Consider the following 23,026-nt stretch of genomic DNA (forward strand, 5'->3'; position numbering starts at 1 on the left):
AAAAACAAAAAACAAAAAATTAGCCAGGCGTGGTGGTGGGCGCCTGTAGTCCCAGCTTCTTGGGAGGCTGAGGCAGGAGAATGGTGTGAACCCGGGAACCAGAGCTTGCAGTGAGCCGAGACTGCGCCATAGCACTCCAGCCTGGGCAACAGAGCAAGACTCCGTCTCAAAAAAAAAAGATGATGTCTGGGATATAGTCTTTTCCTGACCATAAGGAGCCTACCCAATAGTTAGGTGGCAGAGTAACACAAGGATTCACATTTGGCAAGTGGCATAATGTTAGCACAATCCAAAGTCCTTTAAAAGAAATTAGAGAAGCCTGGGTGTAGTGTCTCATGCCTATAATCCCAGCATTTTGGAAGGCCAAGGCAGGAGGATCACTTGAGGCCAGAAGTTTGAGACCAGCCTGGGCAAAATGATGAAACCCCATCTCTACAAAAGATATAAACGTTAGCCAGGCATGGTGGCACACGCCTGTAATCCCAGCTACTTGGGAGGCTGAAGTGGGAGGATCACTTGAGCCTGCATCAACAGAGGTTGCAGTGAGCTGAGATCACACCACTGCAGTCTAGCCTGGGCAACAGAGTGAGACCCTGTCTCAAAAAACAAAAAAATTAGAGAAGATACTGTTTTTGACCAAAAAGCGTTTATGAAGGAGTTGGACCTTGGAGGATGAAGAGGAGTTCTGGAAATTAGCTGGGGCTGACTTTGGCTGGCGTGCACATGACAGGTAGAAGGGTAATAAGGTGAAGATCGGTTAGAATCTGATTGTGGAGGATTTTGAAAGCAAGACTGACAAATGTATATGTTTTTATTGAAATATTTGTCAAACTGTTATGAAATTAGTTGCAATCAGTAATTTTTAAATGAAGCAGGAAATAGCATACTTTTTTAATTTTTTTATTTATTTTGAGACAGGGTCTTGCTTTTTTGCTGAGGCTGCAGTGCAGTGGCACCATCATGGCTCGCTGCAGCCTCGACCTCTCCAGGCTCAAGTGATCCTCCCACCTCAGCCTCCCGAGTAGCTGGGCTTATAGGCACACGCAAGTGTGCCAGGTAATTTTTGCATATTTTGTTTCACTATGTTGTCCAGGCTGGTCTCGAACTCCTGAGCTCAAGCAATCTGCCCACCTCGTCCTCCCAAATTGCTAGGACTTTGTATTCTGAGCATGAGCAACTGTGCCCAGCTAGAATTCATTATTCTTTTTTTTTGAAACAGAGTTTCACTCTGTTGCCAGGCTGGAGTGCAGTGGCGTGATCTTGTGGTCTCGGCTCACTGCAACTTCTGCCTCCCAGGTTCAAGCAATTCTGCCTCAGCCTCCTGAGCAGCAGCTGTGATTATAGGTGCAGCTGTGATTATAGGTGCCTGCCACCATGTTCGGCTAATTTTTTGTATTTTTAGTAGAGGCATGTTGGCCAGGCTGGTCTTGAACTCCTGACCTCAAATGATCTACCCGCCTTGGCCTCCCAAAGTGCTGAGATTACAGGTGTGAGCCACCACGCCTGGCCCAGAATACATTATTCTTTTTGTTTGTTTTGAGACAGAGTCTTGCCCTGTTGCCCAGGCTAAAGTTCAGTGGCATGATCTCGGCTCATTGCCAGCTCTGCCTCCCGGGGTCACGCCATTCTCCTGCCTCAGCCTCCCAAGTAGCTGGGACTACAGGTGCCCACCACCACACCGGCTAATTTTTTGTATTTTTAGTAGAGATGGGGTTTCACCATGTTAGCAAGGATGGTCTCGATCTCCTGACCTCGTGATCTGCATACCTTGGCCTCCCAAAGTGCCGGGATTACAGGCTTGAGCCACCTCGCCCAGCCGAGAAAACATTTTTTAAATTGCTACTTCTGTATGGTGAGATCAGGGGGAATTTTTTTTTTTCTTCTCTTTCCCAATTTTTCTGTAATGAATATATTTTACTTTCATAATGAGGAAGTTAAAATTATAATTTTTTCACCAAAAAAGAGTTAAAGGCTCAGAGCAAACTTGAAGGTTAATTTGGTGGGATAGTATGGAGGAGAGAGCCCAGATGATGAGAGACCAGTTTGGAGGCTACCAAAATATTGTGCTCCAGGAACAATATAATAAAATCCATGAGAGTGATAGCTGTGGAAATGAAAAGTAATAGAGACTTAGGGAACAATAACCCTAAGTATATAGAAGTAGAAAAGATGGGAGGGAGAGCAGGGTTTGGTGGCTCATGCCTGTAATCCCAGCACTTTGGGAGGCAGAGGGTGGGTGGATGACCTGGGTGAGGAGTTCGAGACCAGCCTGGCCAACATAGTGAAACCCCATCTGTACTAAAAATACAAAATTCGCCTTGCATGGTGGCGTGTGCCTGTAATCCCAGCTACTTGGGAGGCTGAGGCAGAGAATCACTTGACCCCAGGAGGCAGAGGTTGCAGTGAGCCAAGATCATGCCATTACGCTCCAGCCTTGGCAAAAAGAGTGAAACTTCAGTCAAAAAAAAAAAAAGAAAGATGGAAGGGAAGAGTAAAGAAAATTCTTAAGATTTCTAGCCTAGGTCCTAGAATGATAATATAGTATCTGTTAGAGAAAAATACCAGATAAAAAGCTAATTTGGGAAGGTAAGATGCATAGGTAAGCTGACTTTGGGTTTTGCCTGAGACTGGTTCAGAAAGGTCAGGGCTAAGGATAAAGTCTGGGTAGTCAACTGTCCAGAACTGATGATCAGACCTCTGCTGGAACCTCTGTAGGATGAGTTCGTTATCAGAAGAGGTTTGAAGAGCCACAAAAATACAACGGGAAGATATTATACTACATGCTAAACTCTGGGTTGTAGGTTACAAACGGCTATAATTTGAGTAAATAGAAATTAATTTCAGAGAGTCCTCACTGCAGTGAGTATAAGCAGTTTTATGCTGTCAAACTGTAACAAGTTAAATATGTTACCTATGATCTTATTTTATTTTGGAGTTTGATATAAACCATTGATTAAAAACCGTTTAGAAGATCATCTGTTTCTCTCCTAATCATTTTATCTTTTTGTTTAATAAATGCTTCAGTGATATAATAATTCTACATAAAATTAGTTTTCAATAAGTCAAATAATAGAGATTTGCTGAAGGGAATTTTTAAAATGCATGCTCAGTCATAGGTATGAAAAGTATGAAGAGCTTGAATGGCTTTCTTTGAACAAATTAAATTTTTTATTGTCTTTTTGCGCTGAAGAATGATAAAAAGCTTTTAGAATATTTGTAAATACATCTGTCTTTAAAAATGAAAATAGTGCCAGGCGTGGTGGCTCAAGCCTGTAATCCCAGCACTATGGGAGGCCGAGACGGGCGGATCACGAGGTCAGGAGATCGAGACCATCCTGGCTAACACGGTGAAACCCCGTCTCTACTAAAAAATAAAAAAAACTAGCCGGGCGAGGTGGCGGGCGCCTGTAGTCCCAGCTACTCGGGAGGCTGAGACAGGAGAATGGCGTAAACCCAGGAGGCGGAGCTTGCAGTGAGCTGAGATCCGGCCACTGCACTCCAGCCTGGGTGACAGAGTGAGACTCCATCTCAAAAAAAAAAAAAATGAAAATAATATACTTCGTGTTTAAAAGCCATTTCATTGACAAGTCACACTGGTGGAAAATAAAAGCAGAAAAGAAGCCATTTGATAGCTACTAATTTGAATTTCAAGTGTGAAACAGTTTTTAAATGCATGAGAATGATAGCACAGATAGTTTTAATCCTTATAGATTTCATTCCAAGCATGCTATTTGTACGGTGCTCTTATATTGGTGCAGGTAATATTTTGTCAGAATCTGCATGAGGGATATAAAAATGTTTTGTCAGGTAATATCTCTTTAAAATGAATATGCTGCCAAAAATCATACATCCAATCTGCTGATGCCAGAGCTAATGCATAGTTCACAGCGGTGGATTAGCAAATGAAAAGAGGTGCTCTGAACCCAGTAGAGGAATATAGAAAGTGTCAAGAAAATACTACCATCCTCCTTTCTTTCATCCAAGCTCTTAGATCTTTGTGTGGTGAGGCCCCTTTGGGGATACCCTAGTAACTGTCTGAGCTTCAGCTCCAGGCGGAGCGCAAACTGGAGATCTCGGGGGACAGCAGGCTAGCTCTGCAGTTCCTGCTTTCCTCCGTGCCGTCGCCTCTGTTGTCCACCCCCTACTGATTTCTTTCGTAAGTAGACAGGGTAAGTGGGCCCCCTGCCCTAAAATATTAATCTCGTGATCTGTCATTCCACTATGCTGGTTTCACGTCTTTCTATTTTTAAAAAGGTCTTATCTTTGAGAGACCCCCTTTTAAAATGCAAATACCCCTGGGAGAGGTCAGACCTTAGTTGTTAGCTAACATCTTGATTATCTCTTAGCACCTTGGTTGGTCTTAGTACACATTTGGCTGAGAAGAAGGAATTCCTGGCTAAAAGTGATCAACTAGAAGGAAACTACCATTTATAATAATAATTTATTATTATTTTATTACTATTGGAAGCTAAGATGTACTGACATACATCTTATTATTATAAGATGCCATATTATTAAGTGCCAGGAGTTGTTCTAAGTTAATTCCCTCAACAACCCTATTGGTATTATTACCACTGTTATTTTACAGATAAGAAAACTGAGGTATCTAGCACATAGTTTATGGTCACGTAGTAAATCCTGTCAAGTGTTGAACTCGGGTATTTAGATTCCAGGGTGTGCTTGCTAACCGTTTTACTGTAATACCTCTCTTCTACTGTAATGTCTCTCAGATGACATCTAATCAAGATTTCACCCTTTTCACAATTTTGTATAAATAGAATGATGTGTTTAATTATAGATGCCACTTCTTTTGAAGGTCAAGTACTTTGTTATTATCTAAATAGATTTTTTAGCAACAGCTTCAATGAAACAAGCACTTTTTTTGTATTCAAGGGAATTTATTTGCAGAGTAGAGAAAGGAGTAAAGAGGCTAGTGTACAATTTAACACATACATAACACTATCTGAGTTGTTTTTCTTTAAAACATGTTATTTTTACAATTTTGAAAGTATAGATTAATAAAGAAAGTACAGAATTTGCAGTCCCATTACCCAGAGATAACCTCAGAATAAATGTATGTATTATCACCAGACTTTTTTCTATTGAGCCTTTTCTGAAGGTGTTAACTCATTCTATGTCTTTAAAATTTTGGAATGAAATGATCTTTTTTGAGAGTAAATGCTGGCATTTCCTTCTTCATCTCTGCAAGGATGTTGAACTAATAATTATTTTTGGCCTGGCATGGTGGCTCACGCCTGTAATCCCAGCACTTTGGGAGGCCAAGGCAGGCAGATCATGAGGTCAGGAGCTCAAGACCAGCCTGACCAACGTGGTGAAACCCCGTCTCTACTAAAAATACAAAAATTAGCTGGGCATGGTGACGTGTGCCTGTAATCTCAGCTACTCGGGAGGCTGAGGCAGGAGAATCGCTTGAACCCGGGAGGTGGAGATTGCAGTGAGCCAAGATACCGCCACTGCATTCCAGCCTGGGCAACAGAGTGAGACTTCGTCTCAAAAAATAAAATAAAAATTATTTTCTATGATTTACCAGAAACATGTTTAACTAAATTTTCTCTGCGTTCTTTATTTTATCCATTTTGAATAAAAGGTAATACAGAGCCCTAGATTCTTCCCTTAAACTCCAAATTGAGTAAGTTCTCTCAACCAATGTTTGTTAAGCACTCATTCTACCTCTGCCCCTTCTTCAAAACTGCTATACTCCTGCAGCTTTAATTTCCTTATAATTTCTGGACTGTTAGTCTCTCTTAATCACTCGTCCCTTCTCCAGAGCTCTTTGTAATTCAGATCCCTCTGTAACCCACAGATCTGATCGTATCATTCTCCTCTACAGATTTCGTCAGTGGCTCTGTGTTGCTCATAGGCCCTAGGAGCAAGCTTGGGGATGATTGGGGCAAGTAATTCTCTGAGTCCCAGGTACCAGCAAGTGGCTCTAGAAGGGGAGTTGCTGGTGTGTGCAGACTTCAGGTGGCCACATGTCCTTGGCCTTGCTGACTACACATTAATGGAGGAGGGCTACAGCAAGGATCCCCTAAAGTGGTTGTTTAGGTCTAGATGCAGACCGTGCTACTGTGTGTTGAGAGTAGACCGTTGGTGGCAGTAAGGACAGAAGTGGAGAGACCATCTGGGAGCCTTACTGCAGTAATCCAGATAGGACTTGATTGTGGATTGGATCAGGTTGATGGCAGTAGAGGCACTAAGTAAGTCAGATTCTCAGTATATTTTGAAGATAGAGTCAACCATTTTTCCTGAAGGATAGATTTAGAGAGAGAGAGTCAAGGATGACTCCAAGGTTTCTTGCCTCAGTACAGAAAGGTATGGGATAGTGGAATATATTAATCACTGATGTCTCAATTTTGCCATTAGCAACTATTGTCAAATCCTAGGTGTTCTAATAAAATAGCATATTTGACCAGATTTTAAACCTCTGGAAAGTTTGAGAGAGAGAAGTAAATTTAAAATGTGCACTTAAAACGTGTGTGAACATGGGGGCCAGACACGGTGGCTCATGCCTGTAATCCTAGCACTTTGGGAGGCTGAGGAGGGTGGATCACTTGAGGCCAGGAGTTCCAACCTGGGCAACATGGTGAAACTATGTTGCAAAATGCAAAAATTAGCCAGGCATAATGGCACATGCCTGGGGTCTCAGCTACCAGGGATGCTGAGGTGGGAGAATCGCTTGAACCTAGGAGGTGGAGGTTGCAGTGAGCTGAGACTGCACCACTGCAGTCCAGCCTAGGTGACATAACAAGACCCCGTCTCAAAAGAAAAAAAAAAAAAGAGAAAAAGAAAAAAAAAGCAAGAAACGTGAACATGTGAGAGTTGGGACTGGTCAGTACCTGATACCTAAAAATTAAGGAACGATTATGAGATTTTACAAAAAGAGGTGGGAAGGAACCAAAAATCAACTGCTTTTGCAGTTTTCCTGAGGCCTGGAGGTGGCACTTGCAGGTACCATTGAAATTCACAGTTTCAACTGCCCTAAAAATTTAATGCCTTGGTCGTGATACATAGGGTGTTTTTAGTGTTCTGTAACTAGGTCTCCACCCAAACCCTGAAATTTGTCTTTGATTTGTATTAAATCAATGAAAAGATGTTTTGTGATCACGACTTTTTAAATAAGATTTCTGTTCATTACATGTAAATAACTTAGAGAAGTGTTCCTGACTTTAACTGATAAAGGAACAAGTTCTGTGTCAAAAATCACGTAAGCTTTTTTTTTTTTAAATAAGCTTATAATTTCAGATAGGCTTAGGCCTGCTAGAATGTAATAAAAGCTTATTGCTACCCACTTCATATTCTTCTTTTTTTTCTCTTTATTTCCTTGTATGTTCCTGAGAATATTCAAATACAAAAGCACTTTCTCCTCTTCTGTCTTTCCCTAAAGCCACCTGTCAAGTCTGTTCAGCCTCAGAGTATGTTATAGAGCTATGAATTAAAGGCAATTATTGATTTACCCAATGGAAAAAAATAAGTTTAATGGTAATTAAATAGAATATCTAATATTATTTATTTAAATAGGGTAATTTGTTCGCTGTAGCTACAATTAAAACTACCATTTACTGAGCATTTACCGTGTGTCAGATAAATATTATCTCTCAGTTCTTCAACAATTCAATTGAAGTTAGTATGGTTTAGAGAAGTTAAAACATTTGCTCAAAATCATACATTTAACAATGTGTGGCAAAGGTACAATTCAAACCTACGTTTTTCTGCCTTAAAACTCAGCCTTTCTTATTTGATTATGCTTTATTAACTCTGCATAGGGCTCAGAATGTTTATAAATATTAGTGAGATATATTTGGGTCTTGCCAACCCCAGTCTTTAAGAAAAGGGGCCAGGCACAGTGGTTCATGCCTGCAATCCCAGTAGTTTGGGAGGCCAGGGTGGATAGATGACCTGAGCTCAGGAGTTCAAGACCAGCCAGGGCAACATGACGAAACCCTGTCTCTAGTAAAAATACGAAAAACAAATTAGCTGTACGTGGTGGTGCATGCCTATAATCCCAGCTACTTGGAGGCCAAAACACAATAATCATGTGAACCCAGGAGGCAGAGGTTGCAGTGAGCTGAGATTGCACCACCGCACTCTATCCTGGGCCACAGAGCAAGACTCTGTCTCAAAACAAAACAAAACGAAAAAGAAATGTTTTGGAAACTGCCCTCTGACTACTGGGTAAAAAGAATCTTAAGCTATTTCAGTGGAAAGTGATTACTACCCATTTTCACCACTAGATGGTGGCAGAAAGTTAAAACAAAAGTTAAAGGTGACTCATTAGAGAAAGTGAAGTGTCTGTGCTTTCAGAGCAAGGTGGATGTGAGATTAGGGAAGTCTAGAGCAAGGGAAATGTGAGAACTGCCAGTGGTATTATACCAGCCTGGAAAATGGGAGCAAAGGACACAAACCTTTATTATGCTTGGGGAAAATATGAAAAATATTAGCATCTTGTTTTTATTAATACTCGACATTGTTCTGTTTAGTTTTCAGATGCTTCAGGTGTTGTGAACAGAGACTTGTTTGGATTATGCGTTTCTCAGCTAGACTAAATAAATGCTAGCAATGGATAAGTGCAAACATGTTGGGCAGCTGCGGCTTGCTCCAGACCATTCCAGCCTCAACCCTCAGAAATGGCACTGTGTGGACTGCAACACGACCGAGTCCATTTGGGCTTGCCTTAGCTGCTCCCATGTTGCCTGTGGAAGATATATTGAAGAGCATGCACTCAAGCACTTTCAAGAAAGCAGTCATCCTGTTGCATTGGAGGTGAATGAGATGTATGTTTTTTGTTACCTTTGTGATGATTATGTTCTGAATGATAATGCAACTGGAGACCTGAAGTTACTACGGAGTACGTTAAGTGCAATCAAAAATCAAAATTATCACTGCACAACTCGTAGTGGAATGGTTTTACGGTCCATGGGTACAAGTGATGATTCTTATTTCTTATATGACGGTGCCCAATCTCTGCTTCAAAATGAAGATCAAATGTATACTGCTCTTTGGCACAGGAGAAGGATATTAATGGGTAAAATCTTTCGAACGTGGTTTGAACAATCACCCATTGGAAGAAAAAAGCAAGAAGAGCAATTTCAGGAAAAATTAGTAGTAAAAAGAGAAGTAAAGCGAAGGCGGCAAGAATTAGAGTATCAAGTTAAAGCAGAATTGGAAAGTATGCCTCCAAGAAAGAGTTTACGTTTACAAGGGCTCGCTCAGTCGACCATAATAGAAATAGTTCCTGTTCACGTGCCAGCACAAATGCCAGCATCAACAGCAAAAGCTATAGTACTTTCTACCTCAGAAGATGAAAGATCTCAAAAAATCAGTGACTCCTCAGTTAAACGAAGGCCAATAGTAACTCCTGGTGTAACAGGATTGAGAAATTTGGGGAATACTTGCTATATGAATTCTGTTCTTCAGGTGTTGAGTCATTTACTTATTTTTCGACAATGTTTTTTAAAGCTTGATCTGAACCAATGGCTGGCTGTGACTGCTAGTGAGAAGAAAAGATCTTCCTGTAAGCATCCACCAGTCACAGATACAGTAGTATATCAAATGAATGAATGTCAAGAAAAAGATACAGGTTTTGTTCGCTCCAGACAATCAAGTCTGTCATCAGGACTAAGTGGTGGAGCATCAAAAAGTAGAAAGATGGAACTTATTCAGCCAAGGGAGCCAACTTCACAGTACCTTTCTCTTTGTCATGAATTGCATACTTTGTTCCAAGTCATGTGGTCTGGAAAGTGGGCTTTGGTCTCACCATTTGCTATGCTACACTCAGTGTGGAGACTCATTCCTGCCTTTCGTGGTTACGCCCAACAAGATGCTCAGGAATTTCTTTGTGAACTTTTAGGTAAAATACAACATGAATTAGAGACAACCGGTACCAGTTTACCAGCTCTTATCCCCACTTCTCAAAGGAAACTCATCAAACAAGTTCTGAATGTTGTAAATAACATTTTTCATGGACAACTTCTTAGTCAGGTATGGATTTTTTAAAATCTTATTTTCATCACTGGGAGTTCATAAAGTGTAGCCTATAAAAAGGCATATTCTATGTACATCTAGTGTGTTAAGCTAGTACCATTTTCAGGTCAAAATAGATTGTTTTTATAAATATGTACAGAGAAATCAGCTCACTTATTTACAATTCCTTCTTTCATGAATCATTGGAAGTAGTTTTACATCCATGGTATCAAAAGCTTTTGGAGGGAGGGAGAAATCAGGAGACGGAGCTCTCTAGGTTACCAGTATTACATTCATTATCTGAGGGATTGAGAAGAGGAGGGTTTAATCCCAGAGGGAACGGATTTAAAGATGCTGCTATACTGGGAATGGAAATGGTGCATATGGCCTGGCGGGGGGACTCACGCCTGTAATCCCAGCACTTTGGAAGGCCAAGGCAGGTGGATCACCTGAAGTCAGGAGTTCAAGATCAGCCTGACTAACATGGTGAAACCCCGTCCCTACTAAAAATACAAAAGTTTCCTGAGTGTGGTGGCAGACGCCTGTAATCTCAGCTACTTGGGAGACTGAGTCAGGAGAATCACTTGAACCCAGGAGGTGGAGGTTGCAATGAGCTGAGACTGTGCCATTGCACTCTAGCCAAGGTGACAGAGCAAGACTCTGTCTCAAAAAAAAAGAAATGAAATAAAATGGTGCATACTTGAGCAATTTCAGGGACCAAGGAGTAGCCCTGGAGGACTTCATATAAAACCAAAGGGTCATGGTCTGAAAGCTTTAACAATAGGTAGGGAAATGTTTTGGGGTTTTTTTGTTTTTTTGTTTTTGTTGTTGTTGTTGAGACGGAGTCTCACTCTGTCACCCAGGCTGGAGTGCAGTGGTCGGATGTCAGCTCACTGCAAGCTCCGCCTGCCGGGTTCACGCCATTCTCCTGACTCAGCCTCCCGAGTAGTTGGGACTACAGGCGCCCGCCACCTCGCCCGGCTAGTTTTTTGTATTTTTTTTGTAGAGACGGAGTTTCACCGTGTTAGCCAGGATGGTCTCGATCTCCTGACCTCGTGATCCGCCCGTCTCGGCCTCCCATAGTGCTGGGATTACAGGCTTGAGCCACCGCGCCCCGCCCGGTAGGGAAATTTTAAGGTAAACAAATGTGATTTCATCTAGAATAATTTTAAATGATTTTCTTTAATTACTGCTCAAAAGTTTCCTTTGTCATGATAAGGTAGACTACAAAACCAGAATCTTCTAAGTAAAGGTTTTCTATGCTGAGTGGACTTTTTTTTTTTTTTTTTTTTTGAGACGGATTCTCACTGTGTCGCCCAGGCTGGAGTGCAGTGGCGCGATCTCGGCTCACTGCAAGCTCCGCCTCCCGGGTTCACGCCATTCTCCTGCCTCTCAGCCTCTGAGTAGCTGGGACTACAGGCGCCCGCCACCTCGCCCGGCTAGTTTTTTGTATTTTTAGTAGAGACGGGGTTTCACCGTGTTAGCCAGGATGGTCTTGATCTCCTGACCTCGTGATCCACCCGCCTCGGCCTCCCAAAGTGCTGGGATTACAGGCTTGAGCCACCGTGCCCGGCCATATGCTGAGTGGACTTATTGGTGAAATATTAATAGACATAAGGCTCTCTACTTTCCCATAACACACAGATTTAAACAAAATTTTTTTAATAACTGAAGCTATTAGGCTTTTAGGTCATTTCCTTCCCCCTGCACACCTGCCTCTGTTCTTCAGTTCAACTTTCATTGTAATAAGTCCATCTTTTGTTTTTATAGCATACTTTCCTAGAATGTTGTTTAAGTATTTCAGATGTAATTCTTCTTAAGGAATATCTATGAAGTTTATTTTTCAGTGTTTCAGAAATGCAAAGACTTTGAGTTAATTAGCAAATAAGAATTGTACTTGTGTTAACATGCAATTTTACTTCTCCATCTTTCTCTGTCGTTTCCTTTTTATACAAAAGTTTTAAAATACACTATTACAGAATGCAACATGTAGTTGCAGGAAACCTATATATATATAGGAAATCTATATAGAAGAAAAGAAAAATCATTCTCTAATCCTATAACCCCACAATCCATAGGTAAAACTATTAATATTTTGGTATATTTTCTTCTAGTCTTTTTTTCTCCTGCCTGCACATATATACATATTTTTTTCCATAATTGGTCCATTTTGCATTTACCTGCTTTTCCATTTAATATTATAAATGATTTTCCAGTAATTAAAATCTTTCATCATTCTTTTCAAAACATTTCAATGTTCATAATTTTTTGTGTTTTTTTTTTTTTTTTTATATTTCTGCTGTTTAACATCTTTTTTTTTTTTTGAGACAGAGTCTCACTCTGTTGCCCAGGCTGGAGTGCAGTGGTACGATCTTGGTTCACTGCAAGCTCCGCCTCCTGGGTTCACGCCATTCTCCTGCCTCAGCCTCCCAAGTAGCTGGGACTACAGGCACCCGCCACCACTCCTGGCTGATTTTTTTGTATTTTTAGTAGAGACAGGGTTTCACCGTGTTAGCCAGGATGGTCTCGATATCCTGACCTTGTGATCCACCCGCCTCAGCCTCCCAAAGTGCTGGGCTTACAGGCATGAGCCATCGTGCCTGGCCACATCGTATGTTTATACCATAGTTTAGTTCACCATTCCCCTATTGTTGACTTGTTAATTTTTTTCATTATTATAATGTCATCAATTAATTTTTTTATTTCCTTATGACAGAGTCCTGGAAGTTGATTTTGTCAGAGTAAGACTTTTGGATACTTGGTAACAAAGTTCTTTCCAGAAAGTGATTTTCTTTTCTATATATATGTATATATTTCCAGTAGTATGAAAGTGGCTCTGTGCTTGTTTTTTCCATTATAATGAATTTTAAAATTAATAAAAATTATTGTACCAGCGTTTTGCTTCTCTTTCTTTAATACACTCTTATGGAACTGGTTCTTGAGATTTAAGACAATTGGGTGCTGTAATGGCTTTTCCTTTTTATTTTTTATTTTTTATTTTTATAGAGACAAGGTCTCACTGTGTTGCCCAGGCTCGTCTCAAACTCCTGGGCTCAAGCAGTCCTCCCGCTTTGGCCTCTCAAAGTGCTGGGATTACAGGCATGAGCCACTACACTCAGACTGGGATAGCTTTTTGTGTGTTTTTGCTTTTGTTTTGTTTTGTTTAGTTCAAGAAAATCCTCAAAATGTCTGGCCCTGGCACTACTGAGTCCTTAGACTATAAACACCAGGAGAGTTCTTTGTGTCAATTTGTGAAATCTAAAATCTATATTAGAACTGGCTTCTTTATTTCGTTGCCTGTGCCAGGGTTATAGCTTGTATGAAAGAGGTTCTTTATAATATTTTATATCATATGTGAATTGTTAGTTCATGGAGTCTGTCTTCAGTTACGTGCAGTGTTTGTTGGCATTAAATCCTGCTGAATGTTTCACTGAAGTTACTATTCATTTCCTTTCCGGTTGCTATGTTGCCTGTGTAAGTTGTTAAAACAGCTCCATGTTTTTCGTGTTTTCTGTGTTTGGATGGAGATTTTAATGTGATGTTTGCTTTAAATAGGAGTATGACATCATTATTTATGTCATATGTCTTGTCTTTTGAAATTATCAGTTGTCAGGGTCTCAAAATCTGCATAATGAAAAGATAGTATTTTACTTGTAATATGGTTAAGATTGGATTGGGTTAAGAGGTTGTAGTATTTGGGTTTAGGAAGAAAAATCAGCAAAAGGTGGAGAGGCCAGGCATGGTGACTCATGCCTGTAATCCCAGCACTTTGGCAGGCCGAGGTGAGCGGATCACCTAAAGTCAGGAGTTCAAGACCATCCTGGCCAACATGGCGAAAGTCTGTCTTTACTAAAAACAGAAAAATTAGCTGGGTTTGTGATAGCTGCGCCTGTAGTCCATCTACTCAGGAGGCTGAGGCAGGAGAATCGCTTGAACTTGAGAGCCGGAGGTTGCAGTGAGCCGAGATTGCGCCATTGCACCCTAGCACTGGGGACAGAGCGAGACTCCATCTCAAAAAAAAAAAGATGGAGGAGAAACAGTGAGGAAACTCAAGCCTAATGACATAAATACATTAAATTTAATGCATGTGAATATACATCATATGTATGTTTCTATGTATACATATACATACTGTGTTTCTATTCTGTGTGTCCACAGTTTGGATTTTTGCCTAAATGTAATGCCCTTAGAGGTTTTTGAATGACCAGTAGTTAAAGCAACCAATTCATGATGGCTCTGATAACAGTCTTTTGGAAGGAAAAATCATAAGGAAAGATTTCTTGAGAAGAATATAAGGCAGATTATTCAGAATTCTAATGGTACATTTTCATGAGAAAAGCTTATTTACTGGCAATGATCTCTAGTGAAAAGAGTTAATGTTTTGACGGAAAGATTATAATCTTAGGAACTCATTCTCATTTGCAGGTTACATGTCTTGCATGTGACAACAAATCCAATACCATAGAACCTTTCTGGGACTTGTCATTGGAGTTTCCAGAAAGATATCAATGCAGTGGAAAAGATATTGCATCTCAGCCATGTCTGGTTACTGAAATGTTGGCCAAATTTACAGAAACTGAAGCTTTAGAAGGAAAAATCTACGTATGTGACCAGTGTAACTGTGAGTAAAGACGGTGTGTTCTCGGTGCTTTCCTAGGAATGATAAAGAGAAACGCAGATGAGAGGAAGCTGAAAGAAATCTTTAGCAGTTATGAAAATGAACTTTTTTTCAGTTTGTCAAAAGAAACAGACATTTTCACTTATAACTGGCATTTATGAACTATGCATTTGTTTGGCCATACTGATGGAATTTAAATTGTTTCTGATCTTGTAGACAATTTTGGGGAGAGAAGATTCATAACAAGTTTAAATATGATATGTGGAGCAAAATAAAATAGCAAAGAGGAATAATGAAAGGAAAGCATGTCATGTAGTGTGAATGAAACACTTGTTTTATGAGCTTTTTCTTGCTACATATCAAAATGATGTGTAGATAAATGTACGTGTGTGTGTCTATATACATAAAATAGGAAATACCATATGCAGGACTCCTGCTGTGGAGAGTGGCTTCGTCAAAACAAAGATTTATTCAAAACCATGCCCTGTCTGTTCTGTGTTAGTTATTCCCAGTGTCTGTAGGTAGAGGTGAGATACTGTCAAGGTGCTCACATTCCTAATGGAGGAGGCGGATAGACAGGATCCACTGTGATAAGTGCTCTAATAGAGGAGCGCATGGAAACCTGACACTGGGGGTGAAACAGCCACTTCAGTTCAAGAGAAGCGTCCTTGGCCCGGGTGCAGTGGCTCACGTAATCCTAGCATGTTGGGAGGCCGAGGCGGGCAGATCACCCGAGGTCAGGAGTTCAAGACCACCCTGGCCAATGTGGTGAAACCCCGTCTCTACTAAAAATACAAAAATTACCTGGGCATAGTGGCACACACTTGTAATCCCAGCTACTCGGGAGGCTGAGACAGGAGAATTGCTTGAACCCAGGAGGCAGAGGTTGCAGTGAGCTGAGATTGCGCCACTGCACTCTAGCCTGAGCAAGAGTGAAACTCTGTCTCAAACAAAACAAAACAGAAAAGAAGCATCTTCCTCCAAGGAAACGGTGTGTAAAACCACATCAGATCTGCTGTGTTGGCCAGGTGCGGTGGCTCACACCTGTAATCCTAACACTTTGGGAGGCCAAGGCAGGTGGATCACTTGAGGTCAAGACCAGCCTGGGCAACATGGCGAAACCCCATCTCTACTAAAAATACAGAAATTAGCCAGATGATGTGGAGTGCGTCCATAATCCCAGCTACTTGGGAGGCTGAGGCCGGAGAATCTCTTGAACCCAGAAGGCAGAGATTGCAGTGAGCTGAGATTGTGCCACTGCACTCCAACCTGGGTAACAGAACAGGACGCTGTCTCAAAAACACACACACACACACATACACACACACACACAAAGATCTGCTGTGTCTTACCTCTTCTGTCAATGTATGTATATATAGTGGGAGTTAAGCTATGAGGATACAAAGGCGTAAGAATGATCCAGTGTGGGCTGGGCGTGGTGGCTTACACCTGTAATCCCAGCACTTTGGGAGGCTGAGGCGGGCGGATCACCTGAGGTCAGGAGTTCGAGACCAGCCTGGCCAACATGGTGAAACCCCGTCTCTACTAAAAATACAAAAATTAGTCAGGCATGGCGGCGGGCACCTGTCATCCCAGCTACTCAAGAGGCCGAGGCAGGAGAATCACTTGAACCCAGGAGACGGAGGTTGCAGTGAGCCAAGATCGTGCCATTCCACTCCAGCCTGGGCGACAGAGCGAGACTCCGTCTTAAAAAAAAATAATAATAATAATAATGATCCAGTGGACTTTATAGATTCAGGGGAAAGGGTGGGAGGGAGTGAGGGATAAAAGACTACACATTGGGTACAATGTGCACTGCTCAGGTGATAGGCACACCAAAATCTCAGAAATCACCACTAAATAACTTATTTATGTAACCAAATACCACCTGTTCACCAAAAACCTATTGAAATTCAAAAAAAGAATAAGATATACTTACATAGTATCTTACTATTTATATATATAATATAAACATATGGTGTAGTGTAGTATACTATAAACTATAATATAGTTTATACTAGTTTATACTATACTATATATATTTTTTCAGGTATTCTGCCTAATTTCCCTATCTCGCAAATAGATTCTAAGGCTTTAGATACTAAACTTTTAAGGTAAACAAAAAATAGGATATTCCCACATTGAAGAAATGTTTTATCAATTGATAGTTTTCTGGAATGACTTTAACACTTTTTTCTGAGTGCTGTCTAATGTAAACACATAAAGTAGCCTTAAATTTATAAGGTTTTTTTTAAAAAAATAAAACTTTGTCAAAGTTGTTATGATGAAGTATTATTTTTTCTTGGACATAAATGTGATGAGTCCCACATGCTTTCATCACCAAATTTGGGGGTGATGTTATGAATGCAGAATATGGTTTTATAGCAAATTTCTATGTGTTTACTAATGCTACCAAATACAGGCCTAAAAGCCGCTTTAACACAGCAATAAAAATGTTTACAATTATACGCCGAGGAGTTGACATCCCCTATCTGGCTACCCTTGGACCGATGTGCTAGGAGACAATCCAGAGGTAGGTCCAGGACATTCAGCAGCAGCCAGATACCTGGATCGCAGGGTTAGACACCCGGAAGAAAGACCAGCGAAGATGGCTTAGAGCTCAGCTTCATGGTGGGCTGAGCCTGCTTCCCACGTGAGAAGCAGCTGCTGCCATGGCTGGAGTCGGAGCTCATGTGCAAGTTGAAGGATAGCTCCTGGGCATCAGGAACAAACTGTAGCTGATGGCCCAGCTGCAGGACAGTCCGTAGGTGGACCTCTAGGGAAGCAGAAGGGACAAGAAGAATCCTGAGTTCCAACTGTCTAAGATCTGGTGCTAAAAGAGCAAAAGCAAAACGCTTGAGTGAGGGAGGCCTCAGAGCTGGTAAAGTCCTGCTTTCCTAAGCCATTGGCCAGGGCTGGGGTGGTCCCCAGGAAAAGTAGAGGGATGTTCTGGGTAATCAGGACCTTCCTCTGGGTTTCTGACTAGCCTTAGTATATGAACTGACCGCACACTTTTTTTTTCTTATTTCTTTTTTAAATGTTTTGACCACAGACTTTTAAATTAAGAGTTTGGGGCCAGGCATGGTGGCTCACGCCTGTAATCCTAGCACTTTGGGAGGCTGAGGTGAGCGGATCACGAGGTCAGGAGATTGAGACCATCCTGGGTAACATGAAGAAACCCCGTTTCTACTAAAAATACAAAATTAGCCGGGAGTGGAGGTGCATGCCTGTAATCCTGGTTACTCGGGAGGCTGAAGCAGGAGAATTGCTTGAACCCAGGAGGCGGAGGTTGTGGTGAGCCGAGATCGCGCCATTGCACTCCAGCCTGGGCGACAAGAGCGAAAACTCCATCTCAAAAAGAAAAAAAGCTTGGGAAATGTGTATTAAAATGTTTACAGAATGTTGTAACTTTTCCTATTAATTGGTATGGCCAGTTCCATTTAAAAATACTATTATGGCCGGGTGCAGTGGCTCATGTCTGTAATCCCAGCACTTTGGGAGACCAAGGCAGGTGGATCACGAGGTCAGGAGTTCGAGACCAGCCTGGCCAACATAGTGAAACCGCGTCTCTACTGAAAATACAAAAATTAGACGGGCGTGGTGGCATGCATCTATAGTCCCAGTTACTCAGGAGGCTGAGGCAGGAGAATTGCTTGAACCCAGGAAGCGGAGGGTGTGGTGAGCTGAGATCGCACCAGTGCACTCCAGCCTGGGCAACAGAGTGAGACTCTGTCTCCAAATAAATAAGTAAATAAAAATATTATGGCAGTATACTTTGTTCTATTACATTATATGCAAGATTATTATTAAATCATGTGCTTGATTACAGATCTGACTTGACTAGCTCATAAGTTTTTTGTTTAGTTGTGGATCATGAGTTTCTCGAGGGTAAAACCCATGTCTATATCTCTAGCACAGCACAATGCCTAGAACACAGTAGATACTTCTCATTTCTGACTTAATTAAAAGAAGGTTCACTCAGCTTTTCCCTGCATCTTTAAATTAAATTTGATTTTTATTCTTTCTTTGATGTTACAGCAAAGCGTAGAAGGTTTTCCTCCAAACCAGTTGTACTCACAGAAGCTCAGAAACAACTTATGATATGCCACCTACCTCAGGTTCTCAGACTGCACCTCAAACGATTCAGGTCTGTAGCAGGACCAGTTGCAAAGTGATCATTCCTTGTGCTTATAACGCTTCAAAACTTAAAGAATACATGTAATAATTTTTTCCCCTTTAATCACCTTTCTGACAAATGAATTAACTTTTAATACCATATACTTGGCTAGTAAATGACTTACACTTGCTTATTTATTTATTTATTTATTTATTTATTTATTTATTTATTTATTTTGAGACCGAGTCTCACTCTGTCATCCAAGCTGGAGACGGGGTTTTACCATGTTGCTCAGGCTGATCTCCAACTCCTGGGCTCAAGCGATTCACTCACCTTGGCCTCTCAAAGTGCTGGCCGGGTGAGGTGGCTCATGCCTGTAATCCCAGCACTTTGGGAGGCTGAGGCAGGTGGATCACCTGAGGTCAGGAGTTCAAGACCAGCCTGGCCAACATGGTGAAACTCCATCTCTGCTAAAAATGCAAAAATGTAGCCAGGCATGGTGGCACATGCCTGTAATCCTAGCTGCTTGGGAGGCTGAGTCAGGAGAATCGCTTGAACCTAGGAGACGGAGGTTGTAGTGAGCCGATATCGTGCCATTGCACTCCAGCCTGGGCAACAAAGTGAGACTCCGTCTCAAACATACATACGTACATACATGCATATATAAACATAAAAATACAAAAATTAGTCAGGCATGGTGACGCATGCCTGTAATTCCAGTTACTTGGGAGGCTGAGGCAGGAGAAACGCTTGAACCGTGGAGGCAGAGGTTGCAGTGAGCCAACATCATGCCATTGCACTCTAGCCTGAGTGACAGAGCAAGACTCTGTCTCAAAAAAAAAAAGAAGAAGAAGAAGAAGAAGAAAAATGTTGAGATTACAGGCGTGAGCCACCACGCCTGGCAGAATATTTCTAATACCGTAGATGTCTCCTGTGCATGCCTGTCAGTCTTGTTCCTTTCCCCTCTGCAGAAGCAAACCATTATGAATTTTAGGTATAATATTATCTTATTGTTCTTCATCAGTTTATTGTATGTCTTTTTTGTTTTGTTTTGTTTTGTTTTGTTTTGTTTTGTTTGGGTAGAGACAGGGTTTTGCCATGTTGCCCAGGCTAATCTGGAAACTCCTGAGCTCAGGCAGTCTGCCCGCCTCAGCTTCCCAATGTGCTGGGATTATAGGCATGGGCCACCGCACCTGGCTGAGATATTGGAAAAACCGAACTCAGTTTCTCCTACCATACTCTTACAACAGAGAATACAAATGTGACCTCTGCTTACCAAAATGTATAGGAGATTTCTCCCACCAAGCAAGTCATCAGTTCTGCAGTGAGCGCAAGCTTGGGTATCCTCTTATTCAACTCAGTTCCAACACTGTCTACCTGGAGGTAGCATCAGACCCCACAGATTGAGAGCTCAGTCCCACCAGACTGACCCCCACTTCTGACACCAGTCATAACTCCAGGTTTGTTGAAATTCTGACCAACCTGTTGGCTGTACATTTAATGGGATTCTCATAAGCCACACTCCCCTCGTTTGATCCATTTGCTAGAGGGCCCCACAGAACCTTTGTGTTTACCCTTTTATTACAAAGGAGAGTTTCAAGGATCCATATGAACAGCCAGATGGAAGTCATGTGTAGGGCATGACTTGTGGGAAGGGGCGTATAGGTTCCACACCCTCCCTGGGGGTGCTGCCCTCCAGGGACCTCAGCATGGATAACTATCTGGAAGCTCCAGAAGCCCATCCTTTTGGGTTTTTATGGAGGCTTCAGTACATAGGCATGACTGATTACATCATTCAGCCCCATTCCCTTTGGGGGTTGGGGACAGTATTTGGAAGGAAGCTGAAAGTCCCAATCCTCTAGTCATTCCCGGGTCTTTCCTGTGACTTGCCCACATGCTGAAGCTATCTAGGGGTTGCCAGCCACTAGTTGTCTCATTAGCATACAAAACACACACTTTTTTTTTTTTTTTGAGCCAGAGTTTAGCTCTTGTTGCCCGGGCTGGAGTGCAAGGGCACCATCTCAGCTCACTGCAACCTTCGCCTCCCGGAATCAAGTGATTCTCCTGCCTCAGCCTCCCCAGTAGCTGGGATCATGGGCATGCGCCACCACGCCTGACTAATTTTTGTATTTTTAGTAGAGATGGGGTTTCACCATTTTGGCCAGACTAGTCTTGAACTCCTGACCTCAGGTGATCCACCCGCCTCAGCCTCCCAAAGTGCTGGGATTACAAGCATGAGTCACCGCGCCCAGCCAAGACACTCCAGAGATTCCAAGAATTTTAGGAGATGTATCTTAGGAAACTAGAAGGAAAACCAAATATATTTTTCACAACCACACAGAGTTTGGAATATGACTTATGGTCCAGCAGATAACATAATTTGCATGGTTCATCTTTAGTTCCGTGCCATTTTACACTGGACTAAGCATTTTCACATTTTTTTTTCCATCATAAAACTGTGTTCCTGTCTCTCCGTTCTCTACCTGCTGTTATTTGTCTGAAGTTCATGTTTTAGTACTTTACTACTATATTTTCATCTATGTCTGCCTTGTCTCTGTACCATACTACCACAAACTGGATTATAATCTCTTGAACTACCACGTTACGTTATTTTCCCCTCGTAGGACCAACTCATTATGCGTATTGATAAACACATTGCTTGCCATGCTGAGATCCAGTAAGGGGAAGTATGCGCAACAGACTGAGAAAATGACAGGATAAGGGCGTTCTTTCAGTTCTGTCACCAGTGGGCGGTTGTGCTGACTTACACACAGCGAGGGGACACAGATCCTGTTGTTTTAGTCTGAAAATCTCTGAAGTATTCTGAGGAATTAGAGGTGCCCTGTTTTGTTTTCCTCCATGCCTGGCCAAGAAAGATCCAGATTGTAGCTTCCATCTGGGATACCCTCTTCATATCCTGGCAAAACAATAAGGAATTAAAAACCCTTTGGTGGGGCTGGGCACAGTGGCTCACACCTGTAATCCCAGCACTTTGGAATCCAAGGCAGGCGGATCACTTGCGGTCAGGAGTTCAAGACCAGCCTGGCCAACATGGTGAAGTCCTCTCTCTACTAAAAATACAAAAATTAGCCAGGTGTGATGGCGCACACCTGCAGTCCCAGCAGGAGAATGGCTTGAACCTGAGAGGCAGAGGCTGCAGTAAGCCAAGATCGCGCCACTGCACTCCACCCTGTGTAACAGAGTAAGACTCCATCTCTAAAACAACGAAAAACAAAAAAACCCCAACCCTTTCGTGGCCTTGACTTTTACCTGTTAGCGGGTACATGCCCCCATAAGGCAATACTTTCCCAAAAGTTAATTTTTTTCCCTACATTATCATCTAACTACAAGAAGGCAAAATAAGCCAAAATTTCTCCATTTATAGCCAACTTTAACATTGAAATAATTTTATATTACATATGATACTTTGTATTCCATACTGCCTGGGGTCATCTGTTACAAGTGTCTAGACCTAGTACATGGTTATTTTCTCTTAATTGTGTTGATAATTTCACACTGGTTTGTTCACAGGTGGTCAGGACGTAATAACCGAGAGAAGATTGGTGTTCATGTTGGCTTTGAGGAAATCTTAAACATGGAGCCCTATTGCTGCAGGGAGACCCTGAAATCCCTCAGACCAGAATGCTTTATCTATGACTTGTCTGCGGTGGTGATGCACCATGGGAAAGGATTTGGCTCAGGGCACTACACTGCCTACTGCTATAATTCTGAAGGAGGTACAGATAAGAAAAAGTATTTTATCTTGGGTTGGACTTGGAGGCTGGAGTTAAGGCTTTAGCCGATTTCTAAATTGACTACTAAATCATAAACAAAACTACTTGACCACTTATTTTCTTAGGGAGAATACCTCTGCAGATACTAAAACGTGAGAGTTGATGCATGAAATATTTTCTGTAGGTTTTGCAGTACTTTTGACTAAGAGCCGGAGGAATATAATAATGAGGATAGTCTTGTTGCCAACTAAAAGTCAGAGTATTAACTTTTCTTAAAGACACACTTCAGGCCGGGCGCGGTGGCTCAAGCCTGTAATCCCAGCACTTTGGGAGGCCCAGACGGGCGGATCATGAGGTCAGGAGTTCGAGACCATCCTGGCTAACACGGTGAAACCCCGTCTCTACTAAAAAATACAAAAAGCTAGCCGGGCGAGGTGGCTGGTGCCTGTAGTCCCAGCTACTCGGGAGGCTGAGGCAGGAGAATGGCATAAACCCGGGAGGCGGAGCTTGCAGTGAGCTGAGATCCAGCCACTGCACTCCAGCCTGGGCGACAGAGCAAGACTCCGTCTCAAAAAA

At 41.9% G+C, this 23,026-nt stretch overlaps 1 protein-coding gene across 4 annotated transcripts in view; it reads left to right on the forward strand.

The window, feature by feature from the left end:
- USP44 (ubiquitin specific peptidase 44) overlaps positions 1-23,026 on the forward strand; it is a 37,230-nt gene that overhangs the window by 10,387 nt on the left and 3,817 nt on the right. For all 4 annotated transcript variants that reach the window (XM_017861761.1, XM_017861759.1, XM_017861758.1 and 1 more), the window contains exons 2-5: positions 8,499-9,999; positions 14,407-14,602; positions 18,638-18,746; positions 22,248-22,453. In XM_017861761.1, the coding sequence (XP_017717250.1) occupies positions 8,569-9,999; positions 14,407-14,602; positions 18,638-18,746; positions 22,248-22,453 (1,942 nt within the window). In that variant the 5' untranslated portion in view covers positions 8,499-8,568. The remainder of the gene's footprint in view (positions 1-8,498; positions 10,000-14,406; positions 14,603-18,637; positions 18,747-22,247; positions 22,454-23,026) is intronic.

The sequence above is a fragment of the Rhinopithecus bieti genome, unplaced genomic scaffold (genome assembly GCF_001698545.2).
Source record: "Rhinopithecus bieti isolate Rb0 unplaced genomic scaffold, ASM169854v2 scaffold_61298, whole genome shotgun sequence".
Classification (NCBI taxonomy): Eukaryota; Metazoa; Chordata; class Mammalia; order Primates; family Cercopithecidae; genus Rhinopithecus; species Rhinopithecus bieti.